Raw genomic sequence first — 15,796 nt, 5'->3', positions numbered from 1 at the left:
ATCTGCCATCCTTACCTGGTCTGGCCTACATGTGACTCCAGACCCACAGTAATGTTGCTCTCTGAAATGGCCTAGCAAGCCATTCAGTTCAAGGGCAGTTAATGATGGTGACCAATGCTGGCCTTGCCAGAAATTCCCACAGCCACATCCCATGAAAGAATAAAAAAGCAGTGATAAAGCACATATATATGCTAGTCTTATATAATATACTGTGGGGTAGAAATACATCTGATTACCATACAAAGCAACCTTATAAATACATTTGTGACAATCTCTTATCTGAAGAATTTATATAACGTTGGTTTATAGTGTGTTGCTGCTGTTGCCCCTAGTTTTACATTGACGGGGTATTTCGGAAGCATGTCATTATTTATCTCTAAATAAGGTCCTTTGTCCTTATCTGAAATAAAATATTGCGGGTGCTAGAATTCTGAAATAAGGACAGAAAATGTTGGAAGCACACCGCAGGTCAGGCAGCATCCCTGGGTAAGAAATGATAACCTTTTCATCCTGAAAGATTGGGCTGAATTTTCCTCGTTGGAACACCGGCCTTGATTCAGGGTTGGGAATCTGGAAGTGGCTGGCGGATGCGGCCTTCCCGGAGGTAGCCAATTGAGGAACCGTCTCCCTGTTCGACTGGGGACAGTGGCCGAGGCTCAGCGTCAGGAGGTCGGTTCAGTGAGGCCTGTGGGTTGGGACCCCGACCACCTTCGCGGTGTGGGTGCTGCTGAGGGGCCAGCAGCAGGTGTGGCAATATGTGATGGGGTTGGGGGGGGGCGGGGAGGTGGGGGGCAACTTCACTAGGAGTGCAGCAGCTGCCTTCGCAGCAGGAGCTAGATCAGCGGAGACATCGGTCTCCATGATATGGCATCCAAGGGGCTGGGAAAAGTCAGCCCATTAACCCTGTTTCTCCATCCAAAACTGCTTCCTCACCTGCTGAGTTTCCCAATCATTTTCTGTTTTTATACCTGTCCTCCTCTAGTTCTGCGCAGCATCCTTGGATGTTGGGAGTTATATTTTTACTCCAGACTGATAATGTTGCCTTGAATTAAAAACTGATTCTGTACTTTCACTGGCGTCAGTGGGTAGAGAGAACGATAACTGCCAACCGGTGCAAATTTAATGAAAGTACCAATCCTTCAGCCAGGCATTGGCTTCATGCCCAGCAAGTTTAATGTGCCCATATTCTGAGAAAAAAAACCCCAGGACACTAACCATCCTGAATGTCAATTTAAAATGTCCTTTGCTTGGCTGGATTTGCTCTGATTGCTCGCTGTAAGGTTACAGGAATAGCTGTTGAGTCAGACACCGGTGACAATTTAAAGAAATGAAGAGGCCCTTTAGTCGAAACTAACTGTATTCTGTTTGAAATCGTTTTGAATTGTCTTTATCTGTCCTGGGACTGACTGCAGCAGTGAGACGGAATTTACGTTCTTTGTGAAGGAGGTGCTTGGGAATGGGTTCTGCTAGTCAAAATGTTATCATTGTGCCAATCTGCTAACTGTCCTACCTGTTTACCCCGATCATGCATCACAATTAAATATAATCAATATGTTTTTCATTTCCACAAGGGGAAATAGTATAGCAATTTCATTGTAATGTTTCAATTTAACTTTAAAAATGTGAAATGCTGGCTTGGCATCATGCTGTACAATGCTGACAATTAAAACATTATTGCCCAGATGTGAAATTCCTTTGTGTGTTGCGAAATGCAACACACCTTTTTATTGTATACTGGTTTGTTAAAATAGCAGACAGATAGATGAACTTTATGAAACGAAAGAACCTACATTTATATAGAGCCTTTCATGGCCACTGGACGTCCAAGACTTGTGCTTCGGGAATTTGCTGCGCCACTAGCCAAGATGTTCCAGTGCAGCTACAACACTGGCACCTACCCAGCTATGTGGAGAATTGCCCAGGTGTGTTCTGTACACAAAAAACAGGACAAATCCAACCCGGCCATTTACCACCCCATAGCCTACTCTCGATCATCAGTAAAGTGATGGAAGGGCTCATCAACAGTGCTATCAAGCAGCACTTGCTTAGCAATAACCTGCTCATTAATGCTCAGTTTGGGTTCCGCCAGAGCTACTCAGTTCCTGACCTCATTACAACTTTGGTTCAAACATGGATAAAAAGCTAAACTCCAGAGGTGAGGAAAGAGTGACTGCCCTTGACATCAAAGCAGCATTTGACTGAGTGTGTCATCAAGGAGCTCTAGAAAAAATGGAGTCAAATGGGAATCAGGTGAAAAACCTTCTGCTGGTTGGAGTCATACCTAGCACAAAGGAAGATGGTTGTGATTGTTGGAGGTCAACCATCTCATTTCCAGGACATCACTGCAGGAGTTCCTCAGGGTATTGTCTTCGGCCAAACATCTTCAGCTGCTTCATCAATGACCTTCCTTCTATCATAAGGTCAGAGGTCGGGAGATTCACTGATAATTGCACAATGATCAGCACCATTCATGCCTTCTCAGATACTGAAGCAGTCCATGTCCAAATGCAGCAAGACCTGGACAATATCCAGGCCTGGACTGAAAAGTGGCAAGTAACATTCATGCCAGACAAGTGCCAGGCAATGACCATCTCCAACAAGAGAGAATCTAACCATTGCCCCTTGACGTTCAATGGCATTATCATCACTGAATCCCCCACTATCAACATCCTGGGTGTTACCATTGACCAGAAACTGAACTGGACTAGCCATATAAATACTGTGGCTACAAGAGCAGGTCAGAGACTAGGAATCCTGCAGTAAATAACTCAACTCCTGACTCCCCACATCTATAAGGCACAAGTCAAGAATGTGGTGGCATTTTCTCCACTTGCCTGGATGAGTCCAGTTCTGACCTTATGGAAGGAAGGTCATTGATGAAGCAGCTGAAGATGGTTGGGTCTAGGACACTACCCTGAGGAACTCCTGCAGCGATGTCCTGGAACTGAGATGATTGACCTCCAACAACCACAACCATCTTCCTTTCTGCTAGGTATGACTCCAACCAGCGGACAGTTTTCTCCCTGACTCCCATTGACTCCAGTTTTGCACATATGTGCTGCCAAATTTCCCTTCGCTACAATAGTTATTAGTGAAGTTACACTTCAAAAGTACATAATTGGCTAAGAAGCATCTTGAGATGCATTGTTTTACTTGTGCAAAAATACAGCACATCTCGCTACATGCCACAATCCAGTACACTTCCCTGATTATCCCACTTTTCCTGAATTTGGAATAGAAAGCTGATTTTCCTTTAATTACACATTTCCACCATGTTTGTGGCATTAAAGTCACAGCCTTGCTGAAGAGCTTGATTGTTTACAGCTCCCTTGACCTCACCCGAAATAGAGCCCAGCAGGACTCTCAGAGCTCTGCAGGAGATGAGCTTAGTTCGAGCTAGTTCTAAATTTGCAATAATTGAAATTTTCATAGTTGGCAATCAAAGGCTTTCCACTGTCAGGGGCTGTCAGTGAATTCCAGAGGGGAATATTCTCTGCCAAATATTACATGGGACAACAAAGAAATTGCTTTAAGCCATTATCCATGACTGACAGCTAAACCTTGCACATGCTGATAGTGTATGGTCTTCTTTGCAACATGGACACCTTAACTCATTCTAACTTCCTCGTTCAATTAATTTCATAGCACAGAAACAGGCCATTTGGCCCATCCTGCTAGCTTTTTGAAGGAACTATCCAATTAGTGCCTTCTCTTTTCCCTGCAAACTTTTCAATTTCAAGTGTATATCCAATTCCCATTTGAACACTATTAATGAATCTGCTTCTACTACCCTTTCAGATCAGAACAACCCATTGTAGAAAGCAATTTCTCTTCAGCTCTTCTTGAATTCTTTTGCCATCTAGGCTACCTAATTGCTCTCTGACCCAATGTCGGCAGTTTCTGTCATTGGAGGCGGTTCAAAGGATTGATACCTGGAATGAGTGGGCTGTCTTATGAGGAAAGGTTGGACAGACTGGGCTTGTTTCCACTGGAGTTTAGAAGAGTGAGGGGTGATTTGATTGAAGTATACAAGATCCTGAAGGTCCTTGACAAGGTGGACGTTGAAAGGATGTTTCCTCTTGTGGGTGAGTCCAGAACTAAGAATTAGGAGTTGCCCTTTTAGGATAGAGATGAGGAGAATATTTTTCTCTCAGAGGGTTGTGCGACTTTGGAATTCTCTGCCTCAGAAGGTGGTGGAGGTGGGGTCATTGAATATTTTTAAGGCTGAGGTAGATAGATTCTTGTTAGGCAAGGGAATCAAAGGTCATCGGGGGTAGATGGGAATGTGGAAATCGAAACACAAGAAGATCAACCATGATTTTATTGGATGGCAGAGCAGGCTCGAGGGGCCGAATGGTCTACTCCTGGTCCTATTTCTTATGTTCTCTAGTGGTGGATGATCTGTAATCCCATTTTTAGAGTCAAAAAACATGTTGAAACTCTACCCCAGGATCTCTCTAAGACCTATCAGTTTCTATCAGGATCGTGCAACAGTTTGAAATAACAACTGGTATTTATATAGCATCTTTAACATAGTAAACATGACACACCATAGAAGCAAAACTTGATACCAGGCCACGTAAAGAGATAATAGGAAAGATGACCAAAAGGTTGGTTAAAGGGGTAGGTTTTATGGAGGGTCTTAAAGGAAGACAGAAAAGTTAAGGAAGCAGAGAAGTTCAGGGAGGGAATTCTAGACCTTAGCTGAAGGCACAGAGCCAATGGTGGGATGAAGGAAATTAGGGAATGCAAGAGGCTGGGACTGGAGGAATGCAAAGCTTTTTAATTCTTTCATGGGACGTAGGCGTCACTGGTTAGGCCAGCATTTATTGCTCAACCCTAATTGCCCTTGAGAAGGTGGTGGTGAGCTGCCTTCTTGAACCGCTGCAATCCATGTGGTGTAGGTACACCCACAGTGCTGTTAGGGAGGGAGTTCCAGGATTTTGACCCAGTGACAGTGAAGGAACAGCGATATATTTCCATGTCAGGATGGTGAGTGACTTGGAGGGTAACTTGCAGGTGGTGGTGTTCCCATCTATCTGCTGCCCTTATCCTTCGAAGGAGTCTTGGAAGGTGCTGTCGAAGGAGTCTCGGTGAGTTGCTGCAGTGTATCTTGTAGATGGTACACACTGCTGCTACTGTGCATCAGTGGTGGATAGAGTGAATGTTTGTGGATGGGGTGCCAATCAAGAGGGCTGCTTTGTCCTGGATGTTGTCGAGCTTCTTGAGTGTTGTTGGAGCTGCACTCATCCAGGCAAGTGGAGAGTATTCCATCACACTCCTGACTTGTGCCTTGTAGATGGTTGACAGGCTTTGGGGAGTCATGAGCTGCAGAATTTCCAGCCTCTGACCTACTCTTGTAGCCACAGTATTTATATGACTAGTCCAGTTCAGTTTCTGGTCTATGGTAACCCCCAGGATGTTGATAGTGGGGGATTCAGTGATGGTGATGCCATTGAATGTCAAGGGCAGATGGTTAGATTCTCTCTTGTTGGAGATGGCCATTGCCTGGCACTTGTGTAGTGCAAGCATTACTTGTCACTTGTCAACCTAAGTATCAATGGTATCCAGGTTTTGCTGCATAGGGACATGGACTGCTTCAGTATCTGAGGAGTCGTGAGTGGTGCTGAACATTGTGCAATCATCAGCGAACATCCCCTTCTGACCTTATGATGGAGGGAAGATCACTGATGAAGCAGCTGAAGATGGTTGGGCCTAGGACACCACCCTGAGGTACTCCTACAGTGATATCCGGGATTGAGTGATGTCTCTGTGACTGAGATGATTGACCTCCAACAACCATAACCATCTTCCTTTGTGCTAAGTATGACTCCAACCAGTGGAGAGATTTCCCCTGATTTCTATTGACTCCAGTTTTACCTGGGTTCCTTGATGCCACACTTGGTCAAATGTTGCCTTGTTGTCATTCTCACCTCACCTCTTGTGTTCAGCTCTTTTGTCCATGTTTGGACCAAGGCTGTAAGGCTCATGGGAGTGATAGTGGTGTAGTGGTAATGTCACTGGACTAGTAATCTAGAGGCCCCAGACTGGTAATCTGGGGACATGGGTTCAAATCCATATTAAATTCAATTAATAAATCTGGCATTGAAAGGTCAGCCTTGGTCACAATGACCAATAAAACTATCATTATCATGTTTTTTTTAAGGCTATAAATTGAGAGAGGGGAATGCGCAACGAGACCTGGGTGTCCTCGTACACCAGTCGCTGAAGGTAAGCATGCAGGTGCAGCAGGTGGTAAAGAAGGCAACTGGTATGTTGGCCTTCATAGCCAGAGGATTCGAGTACAGGAGCAGGGATATCTTGCTAAATATACAGGGCCTTGGTGAGACCAGACTTGGAATATTGTGTGCAGTTTTGGTCTCCTTATCTGAGGATGTTCTTGCCATAGAGGGAGTGCAGCAAAGATTTACCAGACTGATTTCTGGGATGGTGGGACTGACATATGAGGAGAGATTGAGTTGGTTAGGATTATATTCGCTGGAGTTCAGAAGAATGAGGGGGGATCTCATAGAAACCTATAAAATTCTAACAGGACTAGACAGGGTAGATGCAGGAAGGATGTTCCCGATGGTGGGGGAGTCCAGAACCAGGGGCCACAGTTTGAGGATACGGGGTAGTCCATTTAGGGCTGAGGTGAGGAGAAATTTCTTCACCCAGAGAGTGGTGAGCCTGTGGAATTTGTTACCACAGAAAGTAGTTGAGGCCAAAACATTGTGTGTTTTCAAGAAGGAGTTAGATATAGCTCTTGGGGCAAAAGGGATCAAAGGATATGGGGAGAAAGCAGGAGCAGGCTATTGAGTTGGATGATCAGCCATGATCATAATGAATGGCGGAACAGGCTCGAAGGGCCAAATGGCCTACTCCTGCTCCTACTTTCTATGTTTCTACGAGGTCAGGAACTGAGTGACCCTGACAGAACCCAAACTGAGCACCAGTGAGCAGGTTATTGCTGAGTAAGTGCTGCTCCAAAGCACTGTTGATGGACACTTTCCATCATTTTGCTGGTGATCGAGAGTAAACTGATGGGCATATTCTTGGTCTGTTTTAGGGCTGGAAGAGGTTAAAGGGATAGGGAGGCTTGATACCTACCTGCACGTTATAGTTCAGCTGTGCACTCGCTGAATCAATGGAGATAGGCAGTATTTTCTATTATCCCCTACATTTGTTGGGATCCAATGTTGGAACTAACTCACTCCGCCTCTTTGGATAGCTACGTTCAATAGTGTGGTGAGTGAGTAGAAGACACTCTATTAATCTCAGGGTAAATTATAGGAAGTTGCTCTCTCAGGTCCGAGCCTCGGTTGACAGGAGTTAGAATCTGCAACATCGCTGGAGAGCTGGTGAGTGGTATGAAGTAGGCATCGCTCTCCTACTGATCTCATCGAGAAACCCCTTTTCATTGGAGAGTGCCTGATCGTTCCCTTCTGCACCACCAAGTCTGCAAGAAGATATTGAACAAGGAAGGCGATTCAGAGAAGGAGATAAAAGATGTAGCCTAGATTTAAGATCGCTGAGCTGCGAGGAGAGTCTTTAAAAAAAAAATGATGTTGGCCAGTGACAAATGTCAGGAAGATTAAAAATATCACAGGAGCAACTGGCCGAATGAAACCGATTGGCTGAGAAAGGGTGTGAAACAAAAACTCTTACAGACAAAAAACTCCTCGCTCGGACCCTCTCTCCGGCCAGTGGTCTGCATCCCGGCTCAAGTCAGTCTCGCAGCTCATCTGCCCGGGACACTGGGGTAGGGTAGAGGGGGGGGGACACTGGGGTGGGGTAGGGGGTGGTATCTGGTCTTGCCTTTCGCCTCTCAGTCACGGACCAACCCTGCGTGTGGACCGGGCAGCATTTCGGACAGCGAGCCGGACCTCAGAGCCCCTGGGAGAGGTGGAGCAGAGAGGATTTCACCGCTGCTGCTTGTTGAAGGGAAGAATTGGCCAAGCCGCCCTCATCCTCCGGGCGGGCGGATTTCCCGCCCCGGTTTAAAGTGGAACTTTTTTTAATTCAAGGGCATCGCCCGCGATTCTGCCAAGTGGCGGCTGCCTCGACTCTTCCCCCCCAACGTGGCCAAAGATCATGGATCGCCCGACCAGCCCAGGTATCCTCCCCAGTGCCGGGGTACCCGCCCCCGGCTCCCCGTTCAGCGGGATCGGCGCGGGATCAAGCGCCAGGCGGGATATCGGCTCGACGGTCCCCGACGGCGGGGCGGGAGCGGCGGCCGCCGCGGCCAAGGTGCGGGCGAGCGCTGGGGGGGACCTGGGCATCGACCTCAACCTGACGGGGGGCGAGCAGGGGGGCCCCCCGTTCCTGACTGACGCCTGGCTCGTCCCCCTGTTCTTCGCCCTGATCATGCTGGTGGGGCTGCTCGGGAACTCGCTGGTCATCTACGTGATCGGCCAGAATCGGCAGATGAGGACGGTCACCAACTTCTACATCGGTGAGATATGGGTTCCAGTCGGGGTTCCCGCCCTGAGCGATAAATCCCAAAAAGCTAACACGCTGGGGGGAGAGGGGAGTGGGGTGGGGGAGATGCCCAGGTCAGATGTGAGCAATGGGCAGCACAGAGATGGGTTGGAATTGGAGGTGTTTCAGATTCAAAGCAGGGCTCCTGGGGGTCAAGGTCCGGGGGATTGGGGGCAACCAAACCCCACCCCCCCCCCAGGGCAGCTGGGGGAATTTAAATTCACTTCATAAAATCTGGAATTACTAGTCTCAGTTATGGTAAGCGCAGAGCTGCTATTGTTAAAAAACCCCATCTGGTTCACGAATGCCCCTCTAGGGAAGGAAATCTGCCGTCCTTACCCGGTCTGGCCTACATGTGACTCCAGACCCACAGCCATGTGGTTGACTCTCAACTGCCCTCTGTAATGGTGCGGCAAAGCCGCTCAGTTCAAGGGACAGTTGGGGATGGGCAACAAATGCTGACCTTGCCACTCATGCCCAGGTCCCATGGTTTGAAAGGGAAACTGAGCCTTGGCCAGACCCCTGATATTCAGGTTCAGGCACTGTACCCCAGGAAGGATGTCACTCCAGCACTGATACACCACGATGTTGTCAGGCTTTAAAGGGTTAAATTAAAGTCCAGGATGCTTACCCAACTCTGGCTTCTGTCCCCTGGTGTTTAGATGGTTTTGGGGTCATGTTAAGCCCGCATGGGGCCATGTTAAGCCTGTGTGGGGCCATGTTAAGCCCGTGTGGGGCCATGTAAAGCCCATGTGGGTGAAGTGGATCCAGACGAGCTGTTTACCTATAATAAAATAGGAATAAAAAGCAAAATACTGCGAATGCTGGCAATCTGAAATAAGAAGAGAAAATGCTGGAAATACTCAGCAGGTCTGGCAGCATCTGCGGAGAGAGAAACAGGCTTAACGTTTCGAGTCCGTGTGACTATCTTCAGAGCGGTTTCCTATGGTGGGAGAATCCAAAACAAAGTTGGGGTGGGGGAGAGGCGGGGGCAGTGGGTGGTGGGGGATAGGCCATTCAAGAGTACCGTCAGAAAGGTACTTTATCACACAAAGATTTGTGGGAATGTGAAATCCCTCTCCCTTCCTCCAAAATAAACCCCGGATGCTTGACCAATTGAAACTTTAAGACTGCGATCGATAGCTTTATTAGCAAATGGCATTGAGGGCTACGTGGTTCCAAGGTGGGTAAACAGAGTTGAAGATCACATCAGCCACAGTTGAATGGTGGGAACAGGTTCAAGCGACTGAATGACCTACTCCTGCTCCTAATCTTCTGGAAGACTGCAGGGATGGACATCCTCTCAATCCCACCCTCCTGACCACCATACTCGGTGCTTTCTCCTCTGGCTCCACCTGGCAAAGGGCCCGTTTAGAGCAGGAATCTCTTCAGCTATACGAACAGTGCCTGGAATGGACTCCTGGCTACAGGTAAAAACTCCAAGGTTCAAGATTCAGGGAACATTTAGCAGTCTGGGACTGGGGTTGGCAATACTCACTTACTCTCATACTCGGTTTTCACTCCAGGAGCTAGATATTTTAAAATTTATAACAGCCCAAATAATTAATGTCACACAACATTCCACACACGCTGTGAGGAAAAACAGACTTCTTTAAAAATTGAGCCATTGATGTCAAAAAACCAGATAGGTGGTGCCCCTAGTTATTACCACCCAAGCCCTAGCTAAAATACTTTGTCTGGGAGTAGAAAGCTGTTTGGAAAGTCTTTTCTTCCCCAACAGTATTTTGAACACTTTGCCCCATTGACCAGTTGAAAGAAGAAAAATTGCTGAAAGGAGCAGATACTCTTAACTGACAACCTGGGGCCAGTACTGAGGGAGTGCTACATTGTTGGAGTAGCCATTTTTTCAGATGTTAAATGCCTTCTCAGTTTAATATAAGAGATCCCATCGCAAAATTTCAAAGAAGAGTTCTCCATGGGGTCAAAATTTATCCCTCAACTAACATCACTAAAAGCAGATTATCTAGCCATGATATCATTTGATACTGTAGATTGCGGTATATAAGTCGAACTGGTGTATCAGACGACGCAATTTTTCTGGCCCTAAAAATCGTGTTTTTGCATATATTCGTTGTATAAGTCAACCCCTCTTTTCAACCATGACAGGCTATACTCGCATTAGTCGTCAGCCTTCATTAATCACCCCACAAATGCATGTTTACTTATCTTATAACCCTTCACAAGGGTTCGAGAAGGTGTTATAGTTACACCCACAGAGATCAAACCCCACAAGACGATCAACGAAGAGAAATGGGCCTTCCAATAAAATGGATGAAGCTAATTTCAAACTAAAAGATGTGGCATTTGCTAACTCATCAAATAACTGCGCTGCAGGGAGAAAATTTGGTGTTAGTGAAAAATACTAGTGCGAGAATCGAAGAAGAAGGAATCTGCCCTGAAGAAGATGCCCAAGACCAAATGCGCCATGAGAATAAGGACTTGATCTTGAGAAGGATGGGTTAATAGGTTCCAAACTGGTCAAAACCAAGACACAGACCTTTTCTTTACTGAGAGAGTTTATTGGCTTTGTTCAGTCTCATAGCTCTCCTCATGCCCCAGTGTCCCAACTGTGCCCTTTTCAGATGTGCTCTAAGTACTTATTGGCAACATGGATGACACACCCATAAATTTCAATATGCCCAGCAACCACACCGTGGAGTGGAAAGGTTCGAAAACAGCTCCAGTGAAAATGACAGGACGCGAGAAGACAAAATTCACCGTGGTACTAGCCTGAATGGCCGACGGAATGAAATTAAAGCCTTTGGTGATTTTTCAAACGTAAGACCGTGTCAAAAATGAAGTTCTATGCAGGGGCTTTTGTGCATTTCCATGACAACAGTTAGATGGTTGAGAATAGAGTGAAGATATGGATCGATAATGTGTGGAATAGCCATCCCAGTGGTCTAACGCAACGAATGCAGCTTATTAGCATGGGACATGTTCAGATACCAAACAACTGATGAAATCAAGAGGTGCCTGTGAAGAAATAACACCTAAATTGCAGTTATACCAGAGGGTCTACCGTTCATCATTCAAGCTTTGGATGCGTGCCTCAACAAGCCATTCAAGGTTCATGTTCATGTTGAATGGATTAGGCAGGTGGTTGACGTAGAAAAAAACCTTCACAAAGACTGGATATGTGCGCGCTGCCCTGTTTAATGTTCTGTGTGGATTTGTCATTGTTATATTAGTGCAAAAACTGTCATCAGGTACTTCAAAAATGTGGAATATCCAATTCAGTGGATGGAAAGGAGGATGGTTTGTTCTGGGGTGATGATTATGAAACAATAAGAGCTAAGATGATGCCATAGCCAAAATGACTCAGAATGAATTCAATGAACTCTTTCCATTGGACGCCAAAGACAATGAGTTTGATGGGTTTTAAGATGCTTTCATTGTGGTTAAAGCTACCTTTGTATAATTAATTTATTCAATAACCATGCCACGATCATTTAATATGAATTACTGATGTTATGCTTTTTTCACATTTCAAGATAGCAACCACCCACACCCGACACCGGGTTTACATTTTACACTTGGTGTATAGGTCAATCCCTTTGGAGTTTGGAATGATATTTGGAGGCTCCAAAGGCTCAATTTATACACTGACATCTGAGGTATTTATGAGAGCTTGCTGTGCGCAATCTGGCTGCCACATTTCCTGCACTATCTCAGTGAGTACACTTCAATAAAACAATCCATTGACTACAAAGCACTTAGGGACTTCCTGAGGCCATTCTGAGCACCACACCTTAGAAAAGATATAATGGCCTTGGAGGAGGTACAGCGTAGGTTTACCAGATGTTACCTGGACAATAAAGGTTAAATTACAAGGCGATTTTACACAAAGTAGAGTTTTATTAGGTTTCAGTATATTGAGGGACAGACAAGGTCGATAAAGGGAAACTATTTCCGCTGCTTGGGGAGTCTAGGACTAGGGGGCAAAGCCTAAAAGTCAGAAGTGAAATTAGGAAACACTTCTACATGCAAAGGGTGATAGAGGTTTAGAACTCTCTTCTGAAAATGGCAATTGATGCTAGATCAATTGTTAATTTTAAAACTGAGATTGATTGATGTCTGTTATCCAAAGGTATTAAAGGGTATGGACAAAGGTGGGCGTATGATGGAGCTAGGTCTCAGATCAGCCCTGATCTGTGGGGGGAGGCGATAGCATAGTGGTATTGTTACTGGACTATTAATCAAAGACCCCAAGGTAATGCTCCAGGGACTCGGGTTTAAATCCTGCCACAGCAAACAGTGGAATTTGAATTCAATAAAAATCTGGAGTTAAAAGTCTAAAACATGACCATGAAACAATTGTAGTAAAAACCTATCTGGCTCATCAATGTCCTTTAGAGAAGGAAAACTCCCTTCCTTACCTGGTCTGGCCTACATGTGACTCCAGACCCACAGCAATGTGGTTGACTCTAAACTGCCCCCTGAACTCAGGATGGGTAATAAATGCTGACCTGGCCAGTGATGCCCACAAGCCCATGAATGAGTTAAAAAACAGGCTTGAGGGGCTAAATGGCCAATGGCCTCTCCTTCCCATACTCTGTGTAAGGCACTACATAAATGCAAATCTTTCCCATGTTTTTGCTTAAGGTTGGGCAGGGGCCTGGTATCGACAGCAGAAGCACAGTTGTACCATCATGGAGGCCAAGCACGTGCTATAATGGAGGCAAGCCCTATAGCTCAAGAGGCATTGAAGCCTCATTTTCCCATGTATCTTGCAAACTGCTGTCAGGTCAGGTGCCCAGGGTGCTGTCCTGTTGGATGTTGGAGCCAGTGCCATACTTTTGCATGTTTTCCTGGTGTTACTTGAGCATGTCATGATTCATCCAGACAGTCGCACCGCACCAGCTCCTTGCCAGTTCAAACTCCACCCACGCCATATGGATATGTCACAGTGATCACATTGTATACAATCAGACAGGTCCCACACATGTACAACACAAATGTTCCTGACATAGAATTAGGAATGGCAGTGTAGACTGAGGAGGCCAGTACTCTCCTGGGACCTGATCAAATGCCTTCAGTTGAAGGGAACTAATATTTTAGTTATAAGAAGATATCAGCATAAGAAATAGGAACTGGAGTAGGCCATTCAGTCTGCTCTGGAATTCAACAAGATCTTTTACCTCAACTCCACCGTCTCACCACATTCCTTAGTACCCAAAAACCATTCAGCCTCTGTCTTGAACATAGGACCCACAACTCTCTGGGGCAGAGATTTCCAAACCTCCATTTCAGTCCTAAATCGATGACCCCTTATTCTGAGGCTGTGACCCCATGTTCTAGATTCCCCAGCCAGGGGAATCATCCTCCCCTGTCAAACACCTTAAAACCATTACAAGTTTGAATTAAAAATTTCAGTGAGTTTGGAAGTTGGAGGGTGAAACCATAGGGAAATTGACCTCTGAATGTTCAACATGCTGAACCTATGTTCTTGTGTGTACTTTTTAAATGGAGCATTAACCTGTTTATTTTAAATGGGTTCATGTGTGTGTATATATATATATATATAGCATATTTATATACATATAAATATAGGAGAAATTACTTCATGTTAATGAATGGAATGCTTAATCACAGGGAGTAGTTAAAGAATCTTTCAAAGGAAATTTTGATACACATTTGAAGTGGAGGAATCTACAGAGTGGTGGGGAGAGAGCATGACAGAGGGGTTAGTTTTATATCAGCATTAAAGAGTCAGCACAGTCATGATAGCCCCCAGCTGCACTGTCCTTCCTTCAGACACCATTCCCTAAGAGAGCACAAACCCTCATTGAATTGGTCCATGATTATGCTTGGCAAGTACTGCAGTGGTTTGCCATTGCCTTCTGCAGTATGGCTGACCAGGAAACTCTCCCACTCTCACCACCTGCCATCAGGCATTTTGGAAGGATTTACAGGCTGAAAAACCAACCTGCTTGGCCACATTGTAAATACACCTTCCGCAGTCATTAAGCCCTGGAGCAGGACTTGAACCCAGAGCTTCTGGCACAGAAGCAGGGACAGCATCAATACACCATAAGACCTCCCTACTGCACAGTTAATATTTCTAAATGTATTGAATGCTCAGAAATGAATCTAGTCCGCAGGAAATGCTATCCTTGAATGTGATCGGTTGGGGAATCATTGGCTACAACTACACCTATCCTGAAGTAGGATCGCTGTGCACAATAGACATAAGAAATGAGTATGTTAATTCATGTGAAAGTTTGCAGTGCACAGATCATTTATTGCTGGGAATTAATTTGTTTCGGTAGCACACTGGTTAACATGCGCTAACAGGATGAAGTAAAATCCCTGTGAAGCGTTTTCAAACTTTTCAGTTGCACCCTAATAGTTGCAGTGCCTCTATCTTAGATTAAACCTGCCAGACTGTGCCAAAACAAGGGAACAATTTTTGACATCTCACACTAAAAGAGAACTTTAGATCAATAGCACTTTCTGGGTTTCCCTCTGTGAAGGACTAACCTTCTAAACTGCAATGACAAATGCCTGAGACAGTGAAAAGCAACAGAACACAATGTTCTTTTTACTAGGATTTTGACAGAGTGAAATGGTGCCGATGTGGAATGTTTGATGAGCTGCACTGGAAGTGATTGCTTCAGTTTGGATCCCAGTAAAGTGAGATGGTTGTAATGACATTGTTTTTTTTTGTTCAGTGCCACTTGAACTATGCTAAACAATTAACTGCGTAATTATGGATTTTGCTCACTTAACAATTGGGTTTTGCAATGCAAGTGGGCTTTGAGCTATTTGAATACTGGTGATGTTACTAGGGAGAGCAATTTGGTGGGTGGATTAGTACCGAAAGGCCTGGATAGAGTGGACGTGGGGAAGATGTTTCCATTATTAGGAGAGACTAGGACCCGAGGGCACAGCCTCAGAGTAAAGGGAAGACCTTTTAGAACAGAGATGAGGAGAAACTTCTTTAGCCGGAGAGTGGTGAATCTATGGAATTCATTGCCACAGAAGGCTGTGGAGGCCAGGTCATTGAATGTATTTAAGACCGAGATAGATAGGTTCTTGATTGGTAAGGGGATCAAAGGTTACGGGGAGAAGGCGGGAGAATGGGGTTGAGAAACTTATCAGCCATGATTGAATGGCGGAGCAGACTGGATGGGCCGAATGGCCTAATTTCTGCTCCTATGTCTTATGGTCTTTTACAGGAACATTGGGATGCAGTTTGGCTTAAGCCCAGTGTTTCCAATTGAGTACAGATAAGGCGAACGAGTAGCTGTCCGGATTGCTTTTGCTCAGAATCACTCAGAAACGAGGACTT

General features: G+C 45.4%; 1 protein-coding gene across 1 annotated transcript in view; it reads left to right on the top strand.

Moving 5' to 3' along the window:
• Positions 1–8,291: 8,291 nt before the first annotated feature.
• LOC144668960 (G-protein coupled receptor 54-like) overlaps positions 8,292–15,796 on the top strand; it is a 35,254-nt gene continuing 27,749 nt past the window's right edge. Inside the window, exon 1 of the mRNA XM_078531464.1 lies at positions 8,292–8,455. Within this exon, the coding sequence (XP_078387590.1) occupies positions 8,368–8,455 (88 nt within the window). The 5' untranslated portion in view covers positions 8,292–8,367. The remainder of the gene's footprint in view (positions 8,456–15,796) is intronic.

This window comes from Cetorhinus maximus, chromosome 28, assembly GCF_964194155.1.
Source record: "Cetorhinus maximus chromosome 28, sCetMax3.hap1.1, whole genome shotgun sequence".
NCBI classification, from domain to species: domain Eukaryota; kingdom Metazoa; phylum Chordata; class Chondrichthyes; order Lamniformes; family Cetorhinidae; genus Cetorhinus; species Cetorhinus maximus.
Note: the sequence above shows the minus strand (reverse complement) of the source record. Positions and strands in the feature narration are given on the sequence as shown.